The following is a 27,021-nucleotide window of genomic DNA, read 5'->3' as shown; positions in this document are numbered from 1 at the left end:
CTTAATCTGGGGTGATTGGCTGCATTCTACATATTTTGTGTGCTAAGGTAGTAAAATATGGTTTATTTTTCATTTCATTTTGGTGTCTGGAAATGAGCCTATCTGGCACTAACTTTCATAGATTAAAGACAGGACTAAAGAAGCTTTCTAAAGAAATTACCTGAATTTGGCAGAGCACTGGATTTGCAACACCAGTTGCTTACCAGTCTATGAGTGCAATGATTAGCATTTGGCTTCTTTTTCTTTCATTTACTTTGGGGACTCTTTAGCCTTTGATCACCTTTCTCTTTCACCCATTGTCCTTTAGCTCCACAAATTATTCACACACTATATTTGTTTCTTCATCTTCCTTATTCATTGTGTCTTCTATTCACTAGCTAATGTTTATTGAATTATCCAGCAATTTAGGGAGACTCCCTTCCAAAGTGTAAAGTTTTCCCAGGCTCTCTTCTTTTCTTTTTTTTTTCTTTTTTTGCACTTAAGGCTATATAGATAAATACACCAAATTTTTCTAACAATTGCTTTTTGATCTACAATGCTCCAAATTAATATTAAAATTGTTACTATTTTAAAAATTATAAAGACATTAAATATTGTCTTTAAAACAATGAGAGATCCTGAGTTTCCACTGTGGCTCAGTGGTTAACAAACCTGATTAGTACCCATGAGGAAGTAGGTTCAATCCCTGGCCTTACTCAGTGGGTTAAGGATCTGGCATTGCCTGAGCTGTGGCATAGGCCACCGGCTTCAGCTTCAATTTGACCTCTAGCCTGGAAACCTCCATATGCCTTGACTGCAGCCCTAAAAAAAATAAAACAATGCCAAATCCTTGACCCATTGATCAAGGCCAGGGATCAAACCCATATCCTCACAGATACTAGTCAGGTTTGTAACCCGCTGAGCCACAACTGGAACTCCAAGGGTAAATTTTTTTAAACTAGTTACATTTAATCACAAATCCAATACACCCTGAAATTGTCTTTAGCACATAATTTAGCACTCACCAGAGCAACACATAATGCTGTTTTTATGATAATTTGTTTTGCTTTTACAACATGGACAGGGAAATTATTTTGATTCTTTTGATCAACGTTGGTACTGAGTGCACTGCATTTTACAGAGTAGCCACTTCATAGATTTCTATAGTTTTCTATCAGTGCAGTAGTCAACCATCTCAACTTGCCATTCCTGGAAACGGAAATATATAAAGTGGGAGGGCTGGTGGTGAAGAGTCCTTTTTAATAAATTAAGTATAATCTCAAAGCAAAATCTTTTCTTCTAAAAACTGCTTTTGGTATTTACACTCTATATATTTTAAAAATAAATTTGGGATTTTTGCAAATGCTTCATGACAAATAATATGGAAAATGGGACGCTGAATTTTCTAACACCAAACAACTAAGCTAATTTGATTTTTAGCCAATTTTCCATCAAATAGTTTCATCAGGATAAATCATTCTCCTGTTCAGTAATACTTTTGGCAACTATGTTACAGGAGAACAGGAAGGATTAAATAAAAATTTCCTTTTGAAGTAGCAGGGCCAGCCTTTGTAAAAGTTAAGCATGGAAGAACTTGTTTTTACATCAGTACATAAAGCTAAAGTCCCAACCTGTATATAAAACCTCATCCGCTTATTGAGAAAAAAAATTTTCTCTTCAAATATAATTTAAATTTAAAAATAAAGGTATTAAGAGTGGGTCACTTTATAAAGTTTCTGTATTTATTTTTTGCAGAAATACAAGTTCCTAAAACTTATTTTATTGACTCAATAGTATTATGTCTCCTGTTGAAGGAATTTTGAACATAAAAATAAAAGAAAAATTAAAATATCAATAAAATATTATATTACATTTTTCCACCTTTTGATCTCTCAGAATCATTTCATCCTCTGATTTTATTTTCCATGGTTTTAGACTCATTATCCAGAAATGTACTAGTAGCAAACCTAGTAAACTGCCTTCCTAGTGCCCATGAATAAGTAATTTTGGAAGACTGGCACACCAAATAAAAGGTGATTCCTTCCCTCTGTCTGGATTTTCTTCTCTAAGAAACATTACTAATATCAGGCAGACTTTTTTCAAATGTTAAGAGAAGTAGGAGTGAAAAGAGAAGCAGAGAGAGAATTGGAGTTACCTATCATTACACAATTAGAATAAAATTCAAAATGATTTACTTTCAAACATTAATGAGAGAAAGTTTTCCAAGTTCAAGAGAAAAGTAGTCCTGCTAAATATGTGAAGTGTGAATTATTATGGTTAATAAAAGGAAGAGGATATTTTAAGAATAAGGGCTTGTATAGCAGTCATGAAGTAGTATAGAGTAATATTTGAGAGCACGAGCTGTACAGCCAGATGGTGTTGCTTCAAATCCTACCTCTGTAATGTCCTCATCCTGTGACCTGGAAAAAGTATCTTACCATCTCTAAATACCCTTCTGCATTTGTGAAATAAGCAAATAGTAGCTAGTTCCTAGGATTGTTGGGAAGATTAAATAAGAAGACATGTAAGGAAGCATTCTGCCCAGAACTTTATTTTTATTTATTTACTTATTATTTTAATTTTAAGGTCCACACCTGTGGCATAAGTTCCCAGGCTAGGGGTCAAATCAGAGTTGCAGCTGCTGGCCTAAGCCACAGCCACAGCAACGACAGATCTGAGTGATGTCTGCAACCTATACCACAGATAACAGCAACACCAGATTGTCAACTCACTGAGTGGGGCCAGGGATCGAAGCCCCATCCTCACGGATACTAGCCAGGTTTATTTTCACTGAGCCACAGTAGCAATTCCCTAATTATTTCCTTTTTAAAATCTTTATAAGTCTTGTAAGTCAATAAGTAAGAGGATCTCTAGAGAAAAAAATCCAGGCATGGCTTTCTTGACATAAGAGAAGGCATTTTGGCCTAACCCAATTTGTGATCTAAACCTGGGTGCAATGCTTGCCCTTGAACAAGTCTCAGTAATTTATGATCTTGAGGGAACAAGGGAACGCAAGAATAGAGAAGGTACAGTAATAAAGCAGAGTCTTAGTTCGCCATCAAGGGATATACATTATATCTTTGAGTTCTGCAGGAACTAAAGCCCCCACCCAGGTGGAGGCTGGAATGATGACTTAATGCTCTTGGCTTCAATCAACTAAAGCTTGGAATCTATAGACCTTTACCCCAATTCTATGTTGAATTCCCCTCTGCTCAAGCCCTTAATGAATATATATGTACCCTAAAGCTTAAAACTTCCCCAGTTTTGCTGTTCAAAGAGACACTGCTTTGAGAAAGTTCCCCAGTGTTCCTACTTGCTGCAAGTAATAATAAATCCTTTCTTCTCTCAGTCTTTGACTTGGTTGTATCTAGTGGACACCAAGTCAGGGAATTCCTGTTGTGGCTCAGCGGGGTTATGAACCTGACTAGTATCTACAAGGACATGGGTTTGATCCCTGGCCTTGCTCAATGGATTAAGGATCCAGCACTACTATGAGCTGTGATGTAGGTCACAGACACAGCTTGGATCTGGCATTGCTGTGGCTGAGGTGTAGGCCAGCAGCTGCAGCTCCAATTCAACCCCTGGCCTGGGAACTTCCATATGATGCAGGTGAGGCTCTAAAAAGCGGGGGGGAAAAAAAGAAAGAAAGGAAAAGAAAAAGAGGCAAATTCACTTTTCAGGTTAGGTCTTAGCCTTGACTCCCATTGATGGAATGTTCCTAACCACTTCTAGTTCAGCTCTGTCCAGTACAAATCAATTTTTGCTCAAGTAAACTCAAAAAATTTTAATACACCTGTTTATTTTTTAAGAGTCGTGAATAAATAAATCAAATGTTCACCCTCAGGGAGGTTATATTCTAGTAAGACTATAAAAACAAGTAAAATAAAGATAGTGTGAAAAGCAATATAGAAAAAAATAAATCAGAATCAAAACAAAGACCGTTTTTTCATGGATCACCTCTTGAGATTGCCAGAAAGTGTACGGGATTTTAAATATTGTTCCTCCCCTTCCCACATCTCTTCAGAAGTGTGACAGCTTCCTTAAACTCCACAGAAACAACCCCCCAATTCTTCACCCAGGACAATGGATGTCTACTTATTCTACACTGGCATAATTATGAAGCCCACTTCAGAGAGCAGTCCCTAAATAGAGGATTTTCTCCTAGATATCCTTTTGTTACTGCCTACACTGAATAAAGCTGCCAACTCCATTCAATGTATACAATACATAGGTATTTTTGAGGACTTATTTTAAACTGGGCTTTGTTCTAGGCAATTTGAACAAAATAATAATCCTTACCCTCAAGGAGCTTTGTTTTTGGTGGACAACATATGATTAACAACAACCAAAAAATTCCAAAAGGTCAATTCAATGGAGAAAAATGTGTTATGGAAGAAGAAAAAAATACAGTGGTTGGGGTACAATTTTTGATAGAGTGATCACGAAAGTCTTATTTAGAAAACACAGACCTGAAGTAAGGGAGTGAGTCACAGGGTAGTTATAAGGGGAGTATTATCAAGCTCGGGGAATACCCAAAATAGAGGTGAGAATTTACCAGATTTATTCTTGGAGCAGTAAGGAGACCATGTGACTGGAGACCAATTGCAGGTAAAAGAAATAAATGGGAGGAAGGCTTAGGTTGCATTGTTTTCTTACTATGAGTGAGACAAGAAACCCAGCAAGCTTTGAAGGAGAGAAATGAAGACCAAAACTATAATTTTAAAAGGATCACTCTGGCTACTGTACTAAGGACATATGTTCCCTTATATTAGAAGGTCATGAGATTGTTTTGTAGACCAAAGTAGCTCCAGACAAGTCTAATGACAAAGGAAAATAAGGCCCTTGAAAATTGGAGAACTCTGGGCTGGAGATATTGGCTCAACCACTAAAGGGTCTCAGGAATGAGCTATTTTTTTTTAGATCACATGTTACTAATTCTGGAAGCTCCATGGAATCCTATTTCCTTGACACTGACGATGAGAATGCACCATGTTTTGGGTGGGTTCCTAGAGGGTAAGCAGTGATGTTGCCTTCTGGCACAGAATCCTGGGGCTCAATCAGATTTCTGCCAAGGTCTAAAGCTGCAGCAACCCCGTCAAACTATTACAGTCTAAAAATCAGAAAATAAAGCCCTGAATGAGAGTCCACTTGATAAGAGCAGGTGTGGTCAACATTGACCACTTTCTCCCACCCTCTTGTAGCCATCATCCTCTTCCTGCAGACCTGACATAGCACTTGGTCATACCACCTCACATCCAGGCAAACTTCAGATCCTGTCACCCTCATCTGCCTAGCCACTTGGATAGCTAATACCATATGACCTCACTTATGCATGGAATCTAAAACAAACAAAAAACTAGCTCATAAATGCAGAGAACAGACTGGTGGTTGCCAGAGGTAGAGGAATAGGGTATGTGGGATGGTGGGTCAAAAGGGTGATTAGGTTGAGGTGTTGGGGGGGGGGACAAAACCAGTGAAGGCAGTCAAAGGGAACAAACTTCTGGTTATAAAATAAATGTCATGGGGATGTAATATGCACCATGGTGGCTAGAATCAATAACACTGTATTGCATATATGAAAGTTGCCAAGAGTAAATATTAAAAGTTCTCATCACAAGAAAAAAATGTGGTGACTATGTATGTTGACAGATATTAACTAGAATTATTGTGGTCCTTTTGAGATCTATACAAAAATTGAATCATTATGTTGTACTCTATAACTAATGTTATATATCAATTATATCTCAATTTTTAAAAATGACCAATATTCTTAACACTCAGCATGAGAGGGTACCCTTTTTAGGTAAGTTCCTGCAGAGGCAGTAACACCTGATGGTTCATAAACAACTGCGCAGAACAACTTACAATACTGACATCATGTGCTTGAATGATACCGGGCAGAAGGAACCTTGTTGAGGCCCAATTTTAATGGATCAGTAACAAATTTCTGGCACTCCAAATGGAATGGACCATGGATGGTAGGCCTGCATCTCTCCACTAGGGTTCAGGTTCCCCCCAGCTCCAGGGGGAAGACAGCAGAGGCTTTGGGAGGTTTGAGTGAGGAGGACTGACCCTGGTCTTTGAGTTCACACTGAAGGGGTGGAAGGGTGGCAGCCTTCACGGGAATTCAGAGCAACTCTTCCCTTTGACTTGATACTCAGGTGTGGTGCATACACAACACAGCCTCCTGAGTAACCTCGGCTGCCCCTCCTTGAGGGGATTCTGCTGTGGCATGGTTGAGGGTCAGAGACAAACTCACACATGCCTACCTTTGTCTGGCCTTCTTGCAGTACCAGACACCTGGGGACAGTGGGGACCTATGGATGAGTGGGAGCCAGGGCAGTCTTTCCCATTGTCTTGCCATTAGCACCATTCACTTGACCCTGGTACAAGGCAATAGTAGCCACAACAGAGCTTTTCCCTCTCCTCACTAACCTCCAGGAGTCAACAGTATCATTCCCCATGTCATTTTTGGTTTTGTAAAGAAAAGTGGCCAGCCCTGTGAACCAAGAGGTGAGATTGGGAAAAGCCTCCAGTAAGGAGGACCAGCTGACAACATGGAATGAAGACACTTAACCCAGTTCCAGGAAAAGACACTGAGGATCCCCAAGCATGAAAGGGTCCAAAGATATGTGACTGGTGACTTGACCAAGTAGGTCAGGAACTAACATGGCTAAGCTGCTCTGACACGGAGGCATCCCATCTAACCTTCTGAGGAATATTCTGACAGGCAGGTCTTTTTCAAGTACAGGCAACCCCCCGTTATATCAGAGTCCACACCATTTGGATACCTCCTATTTTGGTCTTTTGAGGAATCCATTAACAGTTTGGGGCTAGTTCCAATTTTCCTGAACCAGAAATCTTATTTGGGTCAAATTTTATAGCATTCGCACGCCAACAAATCATTCCAACTGCCCATTTGGTAATTGAGAACAAATCCCTACAAAAACAGAATCTCTAAGATAAGAGAACCAAACATCCACCATTGCAAAAGATAGCCCATATAGGGTGCATCCTGCAGAACCAGCAGTTTTTCAAGTGTCACCCACTGACCCCAAAACATTTAATTTTCCTATGTAACACGGTCTCGCCCTGATACTGGCTGGGAGATGGGGATCATTGGCCTGTCAATTGGTCTTTAAATTGTGTTGCTTCTGATTATCCTGCTCCACATGCAGTTAGCCCCAAGGGATAAGTTAAACTCATGAATGGTACACCCATTCCCCACACCAGAGAAAAGGGACACCTTAGCCACCTTGAAATGAAACAACTCAAATGTGCCTTCCAGGTAAGAGAAACCATGAAAGCCTCACAGAATATGGTAACCAGGTGCTGTCCATGCCCACTGACCTGGCCCTCTATCCCTTCCAGCCAGGAGACTGGGTGCACCTAGAAACTGGGAAAACCTGCAGCCACAAGATGAGCTCACCCCACAGTGGAATGGAGCCCACCTGGTGACCTTGACCACCTCTCTGCTCAGAAGCTTCAGGGATCCCTCTTTGGGACATCACCCTCCAGGGAAGAGGCTCCTGAGCCCCAAGTGCTGGACACTATCTGGGCCAACAGTCCCTTTGGCTACTGGTGGGAACACCTCCCTGACAGCTTCTCTTCTGAAAAACAACCAAAATGAGACCAGTGATATTCAGGCCCTGGCACTGAGCCTCAGCATCAGGGCAGCCTGCCCTGCAGGCAAAAGACCTAGATACCTGCATTCTGAGGAAAAACCTGACATATGACCATTAGGCTTGCTAACATTGGAGCCACACATCCTAAATAGTCGGGTGTCCTCTTGCCTCCAAATGTTTAGACAAAAGGTAGTTGCTCAGGAATACGAACATGAGCGCTAAGACCTGGGGATCATCAAACACGCCCGCAGGCGGCTGAGAAGAAGTTCTGATCCTCTACCCACGGGTATGACGTCCCCCCAAACCAGCAGGAAACCAGTTCGACCCTCGAGAATGAAGCGCATTACAAAAGACAGTGGAGGGATTTTTCACCAGTAAAGTCCATTAACGATTTGAGGAGAATGTGGGTAATAACATAAAATCTAACCTTCTTCTTTCCCTTGGGGCTCAATCTCGTGTCACCTGCTCACAGGGGTCTCAGGCCAAGGCCCCGTCCCTGGCTCTCCAGCCCAGAGTCCCAGGTGCAAAACAGCTGCGCCGACACCTCAGCTCAGCAAAAGCACAGAACGACACTCAATCCAAGATGGCGGCAGCGGCCGTGCGCAGAGACGGTGCCCTCAGCACCGCATCTGCAGCTTGAGCAGTACAGCTGCGCCTGCGCCTGCGCCTGCGTAGGAAGAACTCCGCGCCCTCCTTCCGCGCACCTGAGATTCCTACAAAGTAGCCACGCCCACAGTCTGTCTGGGAGAGCATGTGCTCTATATCTATAGCACAGGCTGCCACTCCTTCATTCTCTAATCGGAGAGTAAAGCTTTCAGCTCTCCTTTTTTTTTTTTTTTTTTTTTTTTTTTTGCCATTTCTTGGGCTGCTCTCGCGGCATATGGAGGTTCCCAGGCTAGGGGTCCAATCGGAGCTGTAGCCACCTGCCTACGCCAGAGCCACAGCAACTCGGGATCAGAGCCACATCTGCAACCTACACCACAGTTCACAGCAACGCCAGATCCTTAACCCACTGAGCGAGGCCAAGGATCGAACAGGCAACCTCATGGTTCCTAGTCGGATTCATTAACCACTGAGCCACGATGGGAACTCCTCTCCTTTATTTCTGAACTAAACTCCATCCCATCCTATTGGCTCCAATGACACCAGGAAGGAGGACTCTGGTTGAGGCCCAGAATGAAAAGGGTCAGTAACATAACCACCAAGACTCCTCCTCGTCTCATATACAAAATAATATTTAATATTGTGAAGATTATATTAGAATCTGTACTTCAAAATACACTGTAAACTGCAAATTCCATAAAAATTGTAAAAAAAAAAAAAAGCAGGGAACTACCCTATACAAGTATTAAATTTTATATTTTCCCTATTATGCCGTTATGCCTACTAAAAGGAATTAAAAATTAGCATGTTCCTATTTCTATTTATTTTCCTTGCCTTGGTGAAGTTACAAATAAGGAATACACAAAAAGATTAAAGATAGGAAGAGAAAGGAAGAGCAAAGATAATTGCTTTGATCTAAGTGAATGATTTATGTCCTAGCTATTAGCAGAAGAGTTGTCTGAATGTTAGAATTTATACAAAATGCCGTATAGCTTCTCTAGCATATGCAAATGTGGAAGATCAGATTTCTGGTTTATAACGTAAAACCCAATGTGACAATTTAGGGCAGAAGATTCTTTACAGCTGGGCAATGTACTACTAGGGTCATTAGGGGTTGCACTAGACATATAATAAAGGGTGTGTTTACCATCCTATTTCAAAAGCAACATCCTCCCCTCTCAAAATATGTGCAGTTGCTTGAGTGCCTAGCAACTCTCCTTATTTTCAGGTTTTCCTGTTTCCAAGTTTATGGATTTCCTAGTCACTAAAGACATTTAAGCTCTTCTGGTTATATACTGCCATGTAATAAACCACCTCAAACTCACTGGCATAAAGTAACGTCAGTTTTATTATGCAGGTCAGAAATTCCAAGCAAGCTGGGAAGCCTTGTTTTGGATGTCTTCACAGCTACCCCGTGAAATCCAGGATCCCAACTGGGATATTGTGATTGTCTGGAGGGTGACTCAAATGGCTGTGGATTGGAATCACTAGACTCCTATGACAGGCATTAAAGCTGGGCTCGGTTGAGACAGATTACCAACACAAGACCTTTCTAGGTGGCTAGGTTTTTTACAGCATAGCAATTGGATTCCAAGAGAGAGTTTCTGCAGGGCCAGTGTTCAAAAACCAAGCAGAAGCTGTATGGACTTTAATAAGCTAAGCTTAGAAAGTCAATAACCCTACTTCATTGGTTGAAATACTCATAATTTTACTATGATTTAAGGGGATGAGTCATAGACTTTGCCCTTTGATGAGAGGAGTGTCAAAGAATTTGTAGTCTTTTTTTTAAATTACTGCATAAGCTATGTACAAAAGCTAAAAATAGAACACAGATTACGAAATGTATGAATTAAAATATACGTGCATCATTCATTGCTGAGTATTTTTTCCATCATCTTTCCTCTTCAATTAACTGTCCATATATTTCAGGGTTAACAGCTCAATACACTCCTTGGAAGATCTGATGCATCTAAGGGAATTCAGACTTAGGCCAAATAGTACATGATATTTCTCTGGACAAAGGTTTGGTCCTGCAAACAGCATATATAACAGCTTCGATTACTGGGATGCATTTTAGAGAGAATTAAGTTTTCCTGCTTTTGTCTCTTGGCCTCTAAATATTATCATGTGTGCCTTGAGGTTTGGTCTATTAATGGCCATCTTGATAACAGCTGGAGAAAGAAAGCAACACAGGGAGCAAAGCAGAGCAAAGACATTCAAAGGCAGAGTCAGGCCTTGACTGAACCATGTCTGCAGAGAGCGCTTTTGTTGGGCTTTTTCAGTTCCATTGCACCATAAATTTCTTTCATTGTTTAGCAACAATGAGTTGGATTTTATGTGTTTTAGGTATATCTGTGTTCAGAAGCATCATTCCTGATACTCTGTCTACATGAAAGAGAGGAATTAAATATAAAAGAAAGAAATTTAATTGAAAATCCTCTTAATATGTTTATCAGTTAATCCTTTTATGTTTTTATTGGCTAATTCTTTAAATTTGTGTGATTCTAAAATTATTTTAGTTGGAGAATGATGGAAACTGTCCAAACAAACAAATCATCCAAATTACCTTTCTCAAACATAATTAAGAATTGGTCTTTTGGGCTCATCTGAATATATTTTAATTTTAAAAGGTATTCAGTGTTTATTTTTGCAAGTAGAAGAGAGTACAATTTTGAGACAATCCAGGCCTTATATGCTTTAAATGAATTGGAGAATTCCTGTTCAGCCTTCATAATGCAGACAAACTAGCTCTTCAATTCCTATTTAGAATTTCAACAAGCTCCTTTATTGACATGTACTATAATATGAATATTCGTGCTCCCTCCTCCAATTCACATGTTGAAACCTAACCCTAGTGTGATAGTATTAAGAGGTGGGGGCCTTTCTTAGGTGATTAAATCATAAAGGTAGGGCCTCCTAAATGAGATTAGATCCCTTAAAAAGAGACCTCAAAGGGTACCTTTTCTTTTCTACCATATCAGGGCACAGTGAAATATGACTTTATGAACTGAGAAGAAGTCTCTCACCTGTCACTGAATCCGCAAGTGCCTTGCTCTTGAACTCTCCAGGCTTTAGAACTATGAGAAATAGTTTTCTGTTGCTCATAAACCACTCAGTCCAAGGCATTTTTGTTATGGCGGGTTGGATGGACTAAATCATCACATAAATATTTCCTTTCAGGGGGGCATACCTGGGGCATATGGAAGTTCCCAGGCCAGGGGTCAAATCAGAGCTGCAGCAGCTGCCAGCCTACACCACAGACACAGCCGCAGCAACACAGAATCCCAGCCGCATCTTTGCCCAGCTTGCAGTAATGCCTGATCCTTAACCCACTGAGTGAGGCCAGGGATCAAACCCACATTCTCATGGATACTAGTCATGTTCTTAACTGACTGAGCCACAAAGGAAACTCCCCATGTAAATATTTCTATCACATGGTTCACACTGTTTTGCGTTTATCTGCCTCCCATTACATTCTGAGCAAGCGTTTCTGGAGTTTATTCATCTTTCCTCTTAGCATATAGTAGATGCTCAGTAGACTGCTGAACCAGTGAATGAAATCAGGATAGGGAGCTTGGGTAAAAGTTTATGAGTATCTTAATTAAACTTTTTTTATATTCCAGAGGGCGACCATTTTTTTAGCATAGTCCAGTAGTCATATTTTTGGCATCATATTTTATAGCAGGATATAAAATCGTTTATTCAAAATGATTATTTAATTATGCATATTTGAAACATGTGGGGCTTAATTAACAGTGGTTGATAGTAAATCATCCAGATAAAATATATTAACTTCTGAATATATGCTAATCCTATGCATAGGTGCATTATTAGTCCAAGTAATTTATTATTTTTCTTGACTTATTTTTCCCCAAAGTATTCAAGCATTCAAAATGGTAAGGTATTTTACTTACTGTAAATATCTTAGCCCATTTAAAAAAGTTTTTTTTTTTTTTAATGTTAAAACCTCCAAAAGTTTCTGCTTTTCCATAATGAGGTAGAAGAGGAAGCAAAGTAATTGCTGAGTTAGGCAAAGCAATTAAAAATTCTAACTTAAAACATAATATTGTATGACCTTGAGCAACCTCCCAAGTTGTCCTTATAAAAAACGAAGATATATATTCTTGGAAGGTTCAGTTGATTTTAAGTCAGACTGTTAAATTCCTTTAATTTTGGTAATGTTAATATGGGATTCTATATTACTACATTTTGGAAATTACAATTCGTAATTTTTTTGTGCGTATTTTTAGGGCCGCTCTCGTGGCATATGGAGATTTCCAGGGTAGGGGTTGAAATGGAGCTGTAGCCACTGGCCTATGCCACAGCCACAGCAACACCAGATCTGAGCCAAGTCTGCAAACTACACCACAGCTCATGGCAATGCTGTATACTTAACCCACTGAGGTCAGGGATCGAACCTGCATCCTCATGGATGCTAGTCAGATTCGTTTCTGCTGAGCTACAACACGAACTCCCATAATTTCTTATTTTTAAAAATGGCCTTTGGAGTCTAAGCAATACTTGGAGATTTATATACTGATTAAAGATAATGGAGCTTTTAAATATTTGGTGCCAACAGAATAGCACATTTAGCATCTATCAGTCTTTCTACTCCCAACATGGACTACATAATTCCCCCATTTCATTTATCATTAATTAAGTAAATAAAGGTGTGTATTGTTTCTAAATTTTATTAACAAGCTTCTCATCCTTGAGGGGCAGTTTTGTTTCCTGGAAAGAGAAGTGTTTTAAAGCTGGATTCACATCTATACTCTGTTTATGTCTCCCTATTGAGAATTTTGTCACTTCTTAGTCTTTTAAAATCTTGGTACTCTTATCTGTCAAGGGATTAAGCCTAGCCATTTCAAACAAATTTTGGCAAACATTTTTAATCTGATTACATGTTTAAATTATAGCTGATAACGCTACTTCTTTTCCCTATAAACTGTTTATTCATAATTTATTTCCTATGGTATACCCCACAGTAGCTATTCCAAATGCCTGTCACTCTCCAAACCCTTATACACAGGTTGCATAATTGTGACCTGTAGTTTTTAAAAAAGAATTTATATAAAGAATCATTAATCCAATTTACTGTCACTGCCTCCCCTCCAAAATCACAGGAATAACATAAACAGTCTTTCATACAAAACGAAATGGCATTTTAGAGATAATTTACACATAACCTTTAAAGAGAACATACAGATGTTAAATGTACGGAATCTAAACTCCCATGTTGTGGAAAATATAAGACAGTCTAGTAAGTAGGCATTCCATATAAAAACTCAGGGTTTTAGCAGGCTGGCTTAAAAACACGCCTTTCCCTATATTCAGGTCTTCCTTAGTGTGACAGCCAGGGCAAATATTTTATAGAACCCATATTTTATAAACAATTTAAGTCACCCCAAGTCAGGAACATCAGCACCCTTTGGCAACACAAACTCACTCAATCCTATGAAACGAGTGTGCCAACCAATGTGAGCAGTCCACTAAGCAAGCTGCCCTCCTGGAACCAGGTGCTGCTTGCAGGGCCCCAGGAGGAACTCAGAGATACTAATCTGAATTCTGGGGCTCCTCAGGCATGGAACCCAAAAGCAGGGGACCTAGGCCCACATTTATCCCAGAACTCAGCCCTAAGGCACGGTCCACCCTTGACAGATTTATACACTGGAAGAGGAAAGTATCTAGAAAAGCACTTCAAAGTGCAGGAGATCCCTGATTTTTTGTTACTTCCTGAAGCTGAGCAGGTTATAGAAGTCATTTAAGCAGGAGATACTGAAAGCTCTGCTTTGTTTGAAATCGGAAAGCTCAGAGTTTTTCCCAAATGGAAGAAGAATTTCTAAAACCTCAAACTTCAGTCCTAATACATGGAGTTAGTAATTATGCCAAAGATCTGAATGAAAAAAAAAAAAGTAAAAATCCATGCAAACATTTTGAGCCCAATTTATTGAAGGCAATGGATTTGTATGTTACAATATTTCATCAAATGTTAAACTCCATTGATTGTAAGAGAAAATGCTACTAATTGTAGTTATGATACAATGCCTCAATGATAGTCTCACAAATTGTTCATACCATCCTTGCTTTGCTTGATATTTCTTTCATGTTATTCTGAGGTATTTGATAATTTTGCCTGCATGTATTTGCATGATATGTGTGTATTATACAACAAAACTTAAATTAATTATTCTGGTACTGTAAAATGTATTGCTTTGTTAGAAAATGCACATAGTTATTCTAATGATTTAACTCATGCCTCACTGCTATTTCCATACCTTTTTCCTTTTGTTTTGTTTCAATGATGATAATGCAAAAATTTTTAGACTATACATAATGACAAACTCAATATTTGAGGATTAACAATTGGTAATTGGTAAGACCTCTACCAATATGAAAGGAAAATGAATACCCAGGACTAATTTCATGCATTCACAGAATGAAAGAAAATCCATCTTAAATTCAGAAAAAAAAATGAATTGATAATTGCTTAATGTTTAATACTTTGCTAAAACATTTCCCAACAAACCTGCTTGTAGCATATGTTTTCAGGACTCTGCTGTGACAGACGTTTCCTTTGAGATCAGACTCACCTCATCTTGGTATCTCCTATCTCAAACACTTTCCCTATACATGCCTACCTCTGTCTCAGGGTTTTCTGCTCTCACTTGGTCTGCTCACTAATGCTGGGGAGATTAATCTGAAACCCCACCCACTTTCTTCCCTCCCCTTTCCCTACCAGGAGCCCACAATTAGTAGGGAACATGGAGCAGGCTGATAAACTTCTAGGCTTGCATCCTTCTGTGAAGGATTCTGGAATTCTCTGTGTTTCTTGGAGGATTTAATAGGGTCCCCAGGAGGCACCTACGCTCACTTTAAAGAATAGATATTAACTTCTCCTCAAGTCCTCCTCGCACTCCCACTTACTGAAGTCACCTCCCAAATAAACTGCACCTAAGTCTTTGTCACAAGTTCCGCCTCTGGAAAACCACAGGCAAGCCTAAGTCGCTGTTTAACCCTCATCTGATTCTTTGTGGGGAATGTAAATTGTCAAAATATATTTTGCACCAATTCAGATGATAAAGGTGCAGATTTCATGTCGTTCTGAAGGTTAGTAATGGTTTAACCTAAATAAGAAGAGGTGTTATAATTCTCTGGCTCAGTAGAGATATTAATGTGATGCTTATATTGCCCTATAGAAAGTTAACTTACTGAGCAATCGTATTTAAGTTCCTTCCACAACTGTTCCTCAAATGTTCTTTGTCTTTCCTCTGATTCTTTATTAATGAGGTAAAGTTTGACACATGCTCATTGTCTATAATAGTCATGCTCTTTGACAGCAGGCATCATAGCTACTGCCTGACAGAAAATGATTGTAGGATGCTGCCATCTCTAAGATTTGTTCCAGTTTCAGGTATATATATTTTGGTTTTTTAGGGCCTCATGGATGGCATATGGACGTTCCCAGTCTAGGGGTCGAATCAAAGCTGTAGCTGCTGGCCTGCACCACAGCCACAGCAACACGGGATCCAAGCTGTGTCTGCCAACTGCATAACAGCTCATGGCAACACTGGATCCTTATCCCACTGAGCAAGGCCCAGGGATCGAACCTGCATCCTCATAAATACTTGTTGTGTTCATCAACTACTGAGCCACGACAGTAACTCCCCCAGTTTCAGATATTTAATGAAACTTACACTCAATATGTTAGGGTAAGTGGTTTTCAAACTTTTTTTCTCAACATAAAATTACCTGGGATTGTCTCCAAAATACAAATTATTAGACTGTGCCTCCTGGGATTCAGCAGGATCAGGACAGGAATCAGGACTTTGTATTTACAACCAGAAGGCAGATATCCATGGACATCACTTCAGTAAACATAGACTTGGTGTCTCTGGAGAATAAAAATCTTTGAAAATATTTTAAAAATACACATTTGTTGTCTTTCACTAGTGTTCAAAACAGGGAATAGGAGAAAGAGAAAGAAGAAGAATGTAACTTTCTCAACTACTTTAACAGCTAGTAACTACTTTCTCAACTAATTAGTCTACTTGTGTGACTGCTAAGAATAAGACATTTTCAAAATAAAGGATTATCTCATGTTTGAAGAATAAAACATTCGTTTTCTCATATTCAAAAATGTTCAGGATTTGATTAAGTCAATTTACTAATTCAAAATAATTTTGTTTGTATTCCAAATGTGAGCAAAGCTTTTATTTTAAAGCCCAAGGTCTCTAATTTCTTACATTCTGTTTCCACATATCCTTTATTGTGTTTATTGTGGATTAATTCCTTTCAACTATTAAGTTCATAATTTTACAGCTAACACATAGGTGCTCAGCAAACAGTTCAGTTTGGCTGTGTTACCATCTGTCTTTGCAGTGTCATTTGAGTATTTCATGTTTTGTCATCTTGCAAGGGAATAGTAACAGTGAAAATGATATGCTTGGGGTATTTGGTGCCTTATGGAAATATGGCTTTAATGAGGGGACACTAGACTTTGTAGGTGGAGTGTGTTCATATAGGGAAAAAAAATTGACATCTGTCAAAACAGAAACTATGTTTAGGGACCCAAAATTAAAGGTCCTTCCGGCTATTGATTGGGAGCCTTGCTACAGACACCTTGGAGAAAAGAAAAAGGTCAATGTCCAAATTTCTCTGGAGAAAATTTCCCTGAAGCTTTTTGATACTAAAACGACCTTTACACTCTCAGGCACAAAATTCATTTTAGTCTGTTGCCAAATCCTTTTTTTTTAAAAAACATATAATTTCTTTCTGCTAAATTCTCTTGAAACAAGTTGAGAGAACTAGAATTTGAGAAAAGATATTTCTATTTTGTTAAGAGTAACCTGTGTTTAATGTTTTATTTAATCATATCCTTTTGCAGCAAGATCATATTTTGAAATATTAACAGATGCTGCACCTGTTATAAGCTATTTCCTGCTATCCCACCCCACTTCAGGCAGCTGAGCCAGCTTTCTATATATACTGCCGAGATGGTTACCAGAGAAATGTGAAGGGATGGTTACGGCAGAAAAGCAATTTGACACTTCTTTTGGGGTTTCAAAATAGATTTGCAACCTGTAGTCTGTAGCAGAGTGAAGGTTGATTTGTAAGCGGTAAGGTCCTGCAAACCAAGACCTTGCCCTCAAGCAATAAGCATGATAGTTTCTCTCCCTTTCTCCTTCCCTCTCTCCCTCTCTTCCTTCTTTTCTCTCTCACTCTCTCCCTTCTATTCTCCGTGTCTCTCCCTGCCTCTTCCTCCCTTTCCATCCCACTGAGAAGAGACAACTAAACATGAGGTGAGGGAATTAAATATGGCGAGTGTGTCACTGAGGCTTCTGATTCCAGCACCCTCTCAGCTTCCAGTCCAGTAGGACTTGGGGAATCTAAAAGTAAAGCAATCTATGAAGCTCCTTCCATGTCAGCACTATAGAGGTAGCTGGTGTTGTCCAATGAATAGTGGGCACTTACTATGTGCTTTGCATGTATCAACTCATTTAATCCTTACAACCCGGTAAGGTAGGTATTTAGGATTTTAAGATTAGGCACAGATTCCTTAAGTACATTTCCATGTTTACACAGCTAATAATTTGAGGAGCCAAGATTCAAGCACAGGTAGTCTGGATTGGAAACCAAAGGTTTTTTTCTTGTAAACGGCAGGAGTAGCTGGCATTCCCTCTCCCAACCTACACAGCCCAAAGTGACCATCAATTTAAGAGACTGAACAATATCTCGTGAGGGCCCAAGGAAAAGCCCCCACATACAATTCTCCAGAACCCCAGCAGGGCATGGAAGAGCATACAAAACTCCCATTCTCGTTCCCCACACCTAACCTACATCTAAAGCCTTAGGAGAGGGTCAATAGATACTAAGAGGCATTGAGGTTGGGGAAAGGAGGATGCAGAAGTAAGGTTCTGACAAATGAGACCATTGGAAATTTGGATGAGAGCAATAATGCCTAAAGCCCCTACCATTGGATACCCCCACGCTGGACTTTCTACACATGAAGACGGCCTCCGAAATTTAGATAATAACCTATAGAGAGGGAAGGGAGGAGAAAATCCAGACTCCACATCTGGAATGACCAAGAAAGACATAATTGAGTTCACCTGGACCTCAGATGATATTTTCTGTCACTATGTGGGACAGCAGTCCAAAAGAGACAATAAGTCTAGTCATTGAAATCTTAATTGACACACTTAAACCCCTAAACTGTGAAAAGTGTGCTGAAAATGCCATATCCTGGCTCTCAAGAATTCAAAAGCAAGGAAACAAGCAAAAGCACCAAGAATTTATTCCACAATTAGGTATTTCACAGAGAATTTTACTCACCGGAAATGGAACCACATCCATCTTGAACCACACTTATTTTTTGACCTTAAAAAAAAAAAAAAAAAACCTTGGCAAGTTTTGGGGAACAAACTACATGTGTAAAGTGGAGAAAGCATGTGTGCCATGATTTCAGTCCATAAATACAACAGTATCTTGTATTGTTTTAGGGGTTTACAGAGTCCACGTCATATACATTAATTCACTAAATCGTATGACAATATGTCCATGAGGTAGGTATTATTGAATTTACAGGTGAAGAACCTGAGACTTAGAGGTTAAGTAACATGTCCAAGGAAACACAGCCCATGACAAAACTGGGACTCAAACCCAGTAATGTGTCTGTATATCATATATCATAAAAAAGAGACTAACTTATTTTTAGTCAGCTTGCTGAAAGGGAAAAATTAGGCCATTAAACATATCTCTCCAGTTTTTTTCTTGCTATAGCTAGGAGACTGATGCCTTGACCTACGGAACTGTTCATCTCCAAGTAGATGCTGGTGATTATCATTTTGTAAAATTAAATTTCAAATTATCATCCCTCCTTAGCAGATTTTCCCCAGATATTCAAATTGTGGTCAACACAAAATTTAGCAATATGCGAGTCATGGGAAAAAAAAAAGCTTTCACTAGATTCTATTCCCTTTGGCACTTCCAAACCATGATGCCCACTTCATCCATCCAAAGTTGAGTAATTGAACATGCTGACTTTAATCTAATGGACAATAATTTGCAACCTCGTATATGCTAGGTATTGTATTGTCAAAATTTCACATAAATTTTGTAACAAGCAGATAATTACTGATCAATATTTCAGATTTATATAATTTTCTTATTGACAGAACATGTCACCCAAACCTTACAAATTAGATTTATCATAGTTAAATCCTATTTCAGAAATAGGTTAATTGAAATTCAGATACACACCCATAAACATTTTAGTAGATTCTTAATATTGGAAAGTTATTCTCTGATTAATGACTTTCAGTGTATGATTCATCTTATATCTTTAATTTTAGGAGAGGAAAATGAGTATTTTTTTCCTTACAAGTAAAACCTGGTTGTTCATAAAAGAGAATCTTTACTCATTTGATAATAATATAGTGGTGAAATGTTAAGACAGCACAAATTTGTGATTAAATGGAATAAATTTGATCACACAATGAAAAAAAAATCAACACAAAGAATGATGTATTTGAGAACATTTTTAATAAATAATGTGACAAAATTACTTTTCTGATTATTGGATTTTCAGTATGCAAAATTATGGCTAAAAATAAGAGGCTTCTTACAATGAACATAATGAAAACATTAATCACATGGATTGTTCCCTTAGTACTGCACACCTTTTCTATGTAAATTTCAAATCATCTAAGTGAACACATTTAGTTTTTGGTGAACATCAGTTTTGTTTGGCTTTTTTTTCCAGTGGGGACAGGCCTGATACCTATATATGAATAAATGCACATTTTTTTCTTTGAATAGCACCAATTATAAAGTCAATGAAATTTATATAATGACAAAAAATGATCATAAAAATCTATAGTCAGAGGACATCATTTGGCAATTCAAAGCAAGTAATGCCTCTAGTTGAGCTTATAAGGAAAGCTTGTAGGTTTCACCATTGGCCACAACAAACTTAAACTTTTTTTTTCTTTAAGTCCAGGAAAAGTAAGAACCGCTGCATTCATGGCCCACAATAAAGTATGCACGTTACTTCACCATCTGTCATCATTCAAATATTCCAAATACAAACATAGAGCATTAACAAAACAGGTTAAAAATGCTTCTCAACATTTTTTTTTTCAATAAGACAAAAAAGGTTAATAGTTACAATGGTTTACAAATAAAGTTTAGTGATTGTGCTTTTAAAACCAAAAAAAAAAAAAAAAGATTAAAAACAGTGCATTACAAAAACAAAACTCAAACTTCCTTAAGTGGCACTTCTGAAAGTTGAACTGACACTACCAGAAGACATTTAGGCCAGTTAAGATAGGGATGTCCTTATTCAATTGGTCATTAAAAACATCCATTTGCATGTAGTATGCATTTATAATTGCTTTTTGATTGAAAAATAGAACAAGGTTTTTGCTTGGCTGATTTATGACAATGACTAGACAACCAGAAATCCAACTGGCTTACCCCTACTTATCCAAAAGTACATTTCCAATAAGAATATACTTCAATGGTTGAAATGAAGACAAAATAAAGTACCACCAGGGGTTGTAAAGAGTATGTATTTACAATGTTTCTACCCCATTCAAATTGATTGTGGTTGTTCTGCATTTGCTATATATATATATGTTTTTTTTTTCCCAGCAGAGGGTGATATGAGAGACTGATTTTAAAATCACGTTAAAATGAAGTTATGTTTTAAGTTGCATTAGCAGTTGGTTATAGAAAGATTATATCTTGAGAGCCCTTGACATGAGGTTGATTAGTCAACTTTGTATCTTTGATCAATATTTTGCTGTAAATTGGCTTGGTATAGAAGCAGTGCAATGCCATATCTCAGGGGCAAGATGCAAAAGAACTGTTTGGTTCTCTCTTGCTGGCTGATGACTGAAGCAAGAAGTCAAACACTTCCCTTGTAATGATTTGTTCCAATAGCGATGGGAAGTCCCTGGCAAGATGTTCTTCATAGGGATAGGGATCAAACAACAACAATAAAACCCCAATAAAATTTTAAAAATGGTATTCCAATAAGGGGAATAAAAATGACAATTTGTACACTCTGATTGCACTGAACATTTTATCTGGCGTCATATGTCATCAGACAAGAGGCATCTTGAGTGATAACTTTGACATGAGATCTCACAAGCCTCTCTGGTTGTCTTCAGCTTTCAGTTTCCTGGAAGAGATAAGTTCTTGTTAAACCTGAAAACAAATCTTAGAGTATTTCCCAACTTTGTTTATGTGTTTTTTTCTTACAGTTTGTGCTCTTATTTATTTATTTGTAAAAACATGTAAATATTCTTAGAGTTTGTGTTTCTTCATTCATTCACTAGCACACACTGGAAAGTGCTCATGCCAACATATTTATTTGTCAACTTGAATATGTTTTGATAGAAAATCAATAGTTATCTAAACAAATACACAGCATTGGGAGGTGTGGTGCAGGGAGAGAAGGGCAGGAGGAGGCCAAGTTCTCTACACCCCCGGCCTCAACTCGACGTCATAACTAAATTTTTATTGGTCTTACATAGTAATCTATAATGACTTCTTGTCCCCCTCAAAGGGCTCAAAAAAAAAAAAAACAACTGAAAAATAACTTTTCTCACAGCATTTGGAGAAGGAAAAACCTCTCATTTCAAACTTCCAAACCTCAAAATCAAAATACATTGGGCATTATAGAAAATTCAGTAGGACATAATTAATTATAATTTTACATCTTCTATTATAAAAAAATCATGGTTTAACACTCACTTAACAATCTACCTGAGATTAAAAATATTTGTTAAGAAGAGAAATTTGTCTTCAACTCATTTTTTAATGAAATGGTGAAAACAAAATTTTAAAAATGGGAGATGATTTTATAATATGATATGATTTACTGCCAACTCTCAAAAGACCAAAGGTGAAAGATAGTTGGCCAAACCATCCTGATTAACCCCAGTGATCACTATGGTGGCAGATAACACAGGAAAAACTCTCTCCCATATTATAACTGTCACTTTGTGGGGTTTTTATAACCTCCTATAACACTATAAATTATAATTATCTAGATCAATAAGCTCTCATTTCTTAACAACATGTTTGCAGTATAAATTTCCGACCTGAACATCTGCAGATAAATAGGAACCTTAAGATCTAAAGAGAAACTATTATTACCATTTAAAACTCTGGAACACATTTCAAGAAAACCATTGAATTCTCAGAATTTAAGTTGCTGGCATCACTGACATGGTTTGTTATGAAACAGTAACATTTCTGTAGATCAATGGATGTTTTTAAATTTAAGGCTGATATGAAAACTAGCCTAATGCTGGCAAACTTGAAAAAAAATTACAGGTACCTCTAATTCTTCATTATTATCTTCTCCTCTTTCGTATCCTCCAAGAACTTGCATTTCTGCAATATTTCTTCGACCTACATTTGCTTGTTCTCTTTGTCTGCCTCCTGATCCTCTTGACGACATTGAGCTCGAAGAACTAGGATCTCTGGGATTATTTGATGTCGGAAAAGTAGGTCTACAGTAAGGTAGAATATCCTCTGTGTGATGAAATATAATAATGAGTGCCTATGAACACACTGTACATTTTCATTGTATAATATACACTTACATCTATAATTGGGAATGGGGGAGCATCGGTGCTTCTGAGGAATAAGTGAGGAGTTTTATAACAATAATGAATAAGGCAGTACTGTCTTTTGAAAATGAAAATAACACCCTTGCTGTTTTCCTAACAGTGGCTAAGTTTTAGGTTGTTTCTACTCATAAGCTTTAGTCCACCTCAAACTCACTTGGGACCAGCATCCTTATTAGAGGGAAATGAAACATGGAATCAGACCTGGCTTCCAGTTCTATCCATCACTGTGTGATCTCCCATTGTTTTAGGTTTTAGTTTCCATTTAACTAAAAAAGTGATAATAGTATCTATACCCAGAGGAACTGCTATGTTGACGTGAAAACAAATGAGAGAGATACATCCCTATGTAAACTCTGAAGGACTATTACAAGGCATTGATAGAAAAAAAGCCCAGTTTTCTTGAATCACCAAAACATCAAGCCAAGTTTGGATTTACTTCCTAGACACCAAGACGTCAACCTCCATTTCAACATCATTTACATTATGGAACCCTGAATCTCAGATGCCTGACATCATTGCTAGCTTCAAAAACAAGCCACTCCAATGAACTGCTGCCTCTTGAATTTCTGTCTCTATACTGCTTTAAATTTGGTGATGTTTCTATTGATGCATCTTACCACTGCTCACTTCTCTCCAAAGCCTTTGCAACCAAAGCCTACTCTGCTTTTGAAAACCAAACACAAGAAATAAAAACAAAAATGACAACTGAAAAACTTTCTTTTACATGCCTTTTTTTCTCCCCTAAATACTTGCTCTACCAATCACACTGCCTGAATGAAACCTGATTTCCCCTAAAGTTTCCACTGATACTCCCTGCAGTGGAAAGAGGAAGGTTTGCCTGTTGCTCACTAACACCAGCTCTAAATCACTGCTCCTTCATCCTTGAACATAAACATTTTCCTCCTGCGAGGGCCAAGCAATTGAGTTATGCAGCCCATGAAGTCCTCCTTGATGGCACCTTTCTCCTTCTGTTCTACTCATCACAACTTCCATTCCTGATGCAGACTTCTGACTCCCCAGAATTTCACCATCCATGTGGACCACCATACCTGAACCCTTGCTTCACAGCACTTGGTCCTCTGTGACCTTCATCTTCTGCCTGTTTCATCCACCTTTTTCTTTCTATGTCTTTAGTTTTTGACCAACCACAATATGATAAAATATACTTTGCTAAAACCTTTCCCCTTAAGCCTGTGCTCTACATAAATCAATACTTTCCTCATTGCTTAGCAAAGCTGCTTGAAAAGCAACATGGCCTCAATCTTGGTCACCACAACTCCCATTCATTTTGTATCCCACTGAAATCTACTTATGCCCATATTACCACAAGGGGACCAAGGAAATTCACTGTTGACTTAGATAATGCTAACCATGTTTCAGTCCTTATGTCTCTGGACTTTTCACTATCTTTTCATCTGAAAACAACTACCGATTAAAACATTACTACTCTCTTAGCTCCTACTTCTCTCGCCTTCCTAGCCAGCCTTTGTGGGCTCTTCTTAGTACCTCTTACATATGGATGTTCTCCCTGGGGTTCTTACTTTTAGCTGTGTTTGTGTGTGTGTGTGTGTACGTGTGTGTGTGTGTGTGTGTTTATGTGTATACACACATAAAGACATTTTTTTCCCACTCACCCTGGATGACTTCATCCATTCTCACAGACTTTCTAACTTTTTCTAGAATATAGCTGCCATGAGGGCAGATATTTTTTGTCTCCTTTGTGTACTGATACACTCTCAGCTTGCCATGTAAGGGTCATTGATAAATATTTTGATTGAATGAATAAGTGAGTAGCTTTACTCTTTATCATAATGAGTTTTTATTGGTTGGTTGGTTGGTTCGTTTTGGGGGTTTTCTGCTTTGTAAAGCTGCACCTGCGAGATATGGAAGTTTCCAGGTTAGAGGTCGAATTGGAGCTTCAGCTGAAGCCTATGTCACAACCATAGCCACAGCCACAGCAATGTGGGATCTGAGCCATGTCTGTGACCTACACCATGGCTCATGGTAATGCCAGATCCTTAACCTACTGAGCAAGGCCAGGGATTGAACCTGCATCCTCATAGATACTAGCCAGGTTCGTGACCCACCGAGACACAATGAGAACTCCCATGATGAGTTACTCATTTGTGTTTGCAACTCCTGAACTCTGCCTGGACACCACCTCTGAGTGTCCCTCAAACTCCGCATGTTGAACGTTGACTTTATCATGTCCATTCCTCTGAGATAATCGTCCTCCTCTGTGTTCCCTTATGAAGCTAATGATCTCATAATCATTAAGATGCCTGAGGTAGAAAACTGAAATTATTTTACAGTCTTCCTCCTTCCAACAACCCCTTAAATTTACCTTTTCCACACATTCAAATATATAACACGTAAGGACGGTTTTAACTCTAAAAATTTTCTTGAATTTTCCCCTCACTCATCCTTGCTCCGACTGCCTGGTTTATATTCTATACACCCCTTCTGGGGCTTGTAAATATCTTCTAAAAGCCTCTGCTCCTTGAGTTATTTCCCTCTAAGCTGGCTTTGCTTGGCCACCTTCCTTTTATAGGAACTGCAGGCCCTCTATAATTTAAATTTACATTTATCAAAAGGGCTTATCTTTCTCTCTTTCTCTCTCTCTCTCCCCCCCCCCCCTTTTTTTTTTTTGGTCTTTTTAGGGCTGCCTCTGTGGCATATGGAAGTTTCCCGGCTGGGGGACAAATTGGAGCTGCAACTGCTGGCCTACGACATAGCCAAAGCAATGCAGGATCCAAGCTGTGGCTGTGACCTACACCGCAGCTCATGGCAATGCAGGATCCTTTAACCCACTGAGCGAGGCCAGGGATCAAACCCGCATCCTCATGGATACTAGTCAGATTTTTAAACCACTGAGCCATAATGGGAACTCTGTCAAGAGCTTCATCTTTACCATTTTACGATCTAGTAACACTGAATATCTTATAGTCCCCCCAATGGATTCAACTTTTCATGCTGATTTTCTCTGCCAGAACAATATATCCATTCTTCTTACCCAGGCTAAATTCCACCCGTCCTAAACACTCAACTTATGGGTCATTTCCACCAAGAAAGAAGAAGTCTTTCCTGACATCCCATCTCCCGTAAGACTGGGCTAATTTTCCCTTCTCTGGACTCCCAAGTGTCAGGGCACCATATAAACATTACACTCAATATGAATACAGCTGTGAATCTATAGATTGCCTGTCTTCTTCTCTGACTATAAGCTCTTTGAGGTCAAAGTTCATGTTCACACACAAATCTCAGGACTAGTACAATGCTTAATGGCACAATAGATGTTTGAAATATGTAGAAGTAAATTGAACTAACTGGGGTAAATGTCAGCTAAAAAATCTGACATTGAGGTCTACAAGACCACTCTCCTTAATTAAAAAAACCCATTTGTTACATATGTAAATCAGGGAGCCTCTTTTACTATAAATAATGCAAACTGAATTATAGGGTGAAAATTACAGCAATGCATAGATACAACAGTTTAATGATACATACACACAAGGTTACACTTCAAATAAGAATTTGGGAAAGACAGACATATAAAATAATAACTTCTTAGAGTGTCTCGGTGCTTTCCATGGAATAGGGCTCCTTGTTTCTAGTTCACTGGTTTCAGTTTTATTAGTTCTTTAGTTAGAAATATCTTCATATCTCTCTTCATAAGTTTCTGAAGAGTGATAAAAATAATTTCATCTCTTTGTTCTAGTGCTGTATATACCAGGATCTTTCTGAGTCTATAAAATTTTCTCCTGAAGAATTCCATTTACTTTGGAGGAAAGTTTCTTGTGAGCAGCAAATTGGTCCATACTCAGGCCTGATACATACTTCTTAATTTACCTCATGACATTTGATTTATGAATCACTAATTGGAGTATAATTACCAAAAGTTGAAAGTTCAGATCACCTTTGGCTTAACTGATAATAATAAGCTAAGCTTTTCAAACTTCAAGTTGTGGTGATGTCATCAAGTACTTTGTGGTCGCAGAGTGGAGGCACAGTTTTGCCATTGCCTCACTGCTGAGTCCATGCTTGCATGAGGAGTTTAGGCTTCCATTGCAGAAAAAGCAAAACTGTCCTCAATAGTGAAAGCAAGTGGCTAATGACCAGGTGCCCATAACAAACAGAACAATGGACTGATGTCTAATCTTAACAAAACACAG

The 27,021-nt window shown here is 38.5% G+C and overlaps 1 protein-coding gene across 4 annotated transcripts in view; it reads right to left on the bottom strand.

The window, feature by feature from the left end:
- Positions 1-19,729: 19,729 nt before the first annotated feature.
- Positions 19,730-27,021, bottom strand: part of ROBO1 (roundabout guidance receptor 1) — a 398,650-nt gene continuing 391,358 nt past the window's right edge. For all 4 annotated transcript variants that reach the window (XM_047794457.1, XM_047794476.1, XM_047794465.1 and 1 more), the window contains 2 exons: positions 22,555-22,751; positions 19,730-21,390 (listed from right to left, as the gene is read on the bottom strand). In XM_047794457.1, the coding sequence (XP_047650413.1) occupies positions 21,376-21,390; positions 22,555-22,751 (212 nt within the window). In that variant the 3' untranslated portion in view covers positions 19,730-21,375. The remainder of the gene's footprint in view (positions 21,391-22,554; positions 22,752-27,021) is intronic.

Source organism: Phacochoerus africanus, chromosome 1 (assembly GCF_016906955.1).
Source record: "Phacochoerus africanus isolate WHEZ1 chromosome 1, ROS_Pafr_v1, whole genome shotgun sequence".
Classification (NCBI taxonomy): Eukaryota; Metazoa; Chordata; class Mammalia; order Artiodactyla; family Suidae; genus Phacochoerus; species Phacochoerus africanus.
This window is presented reverse-complemented; position numbering and strand designations above follow the sequence as displayed.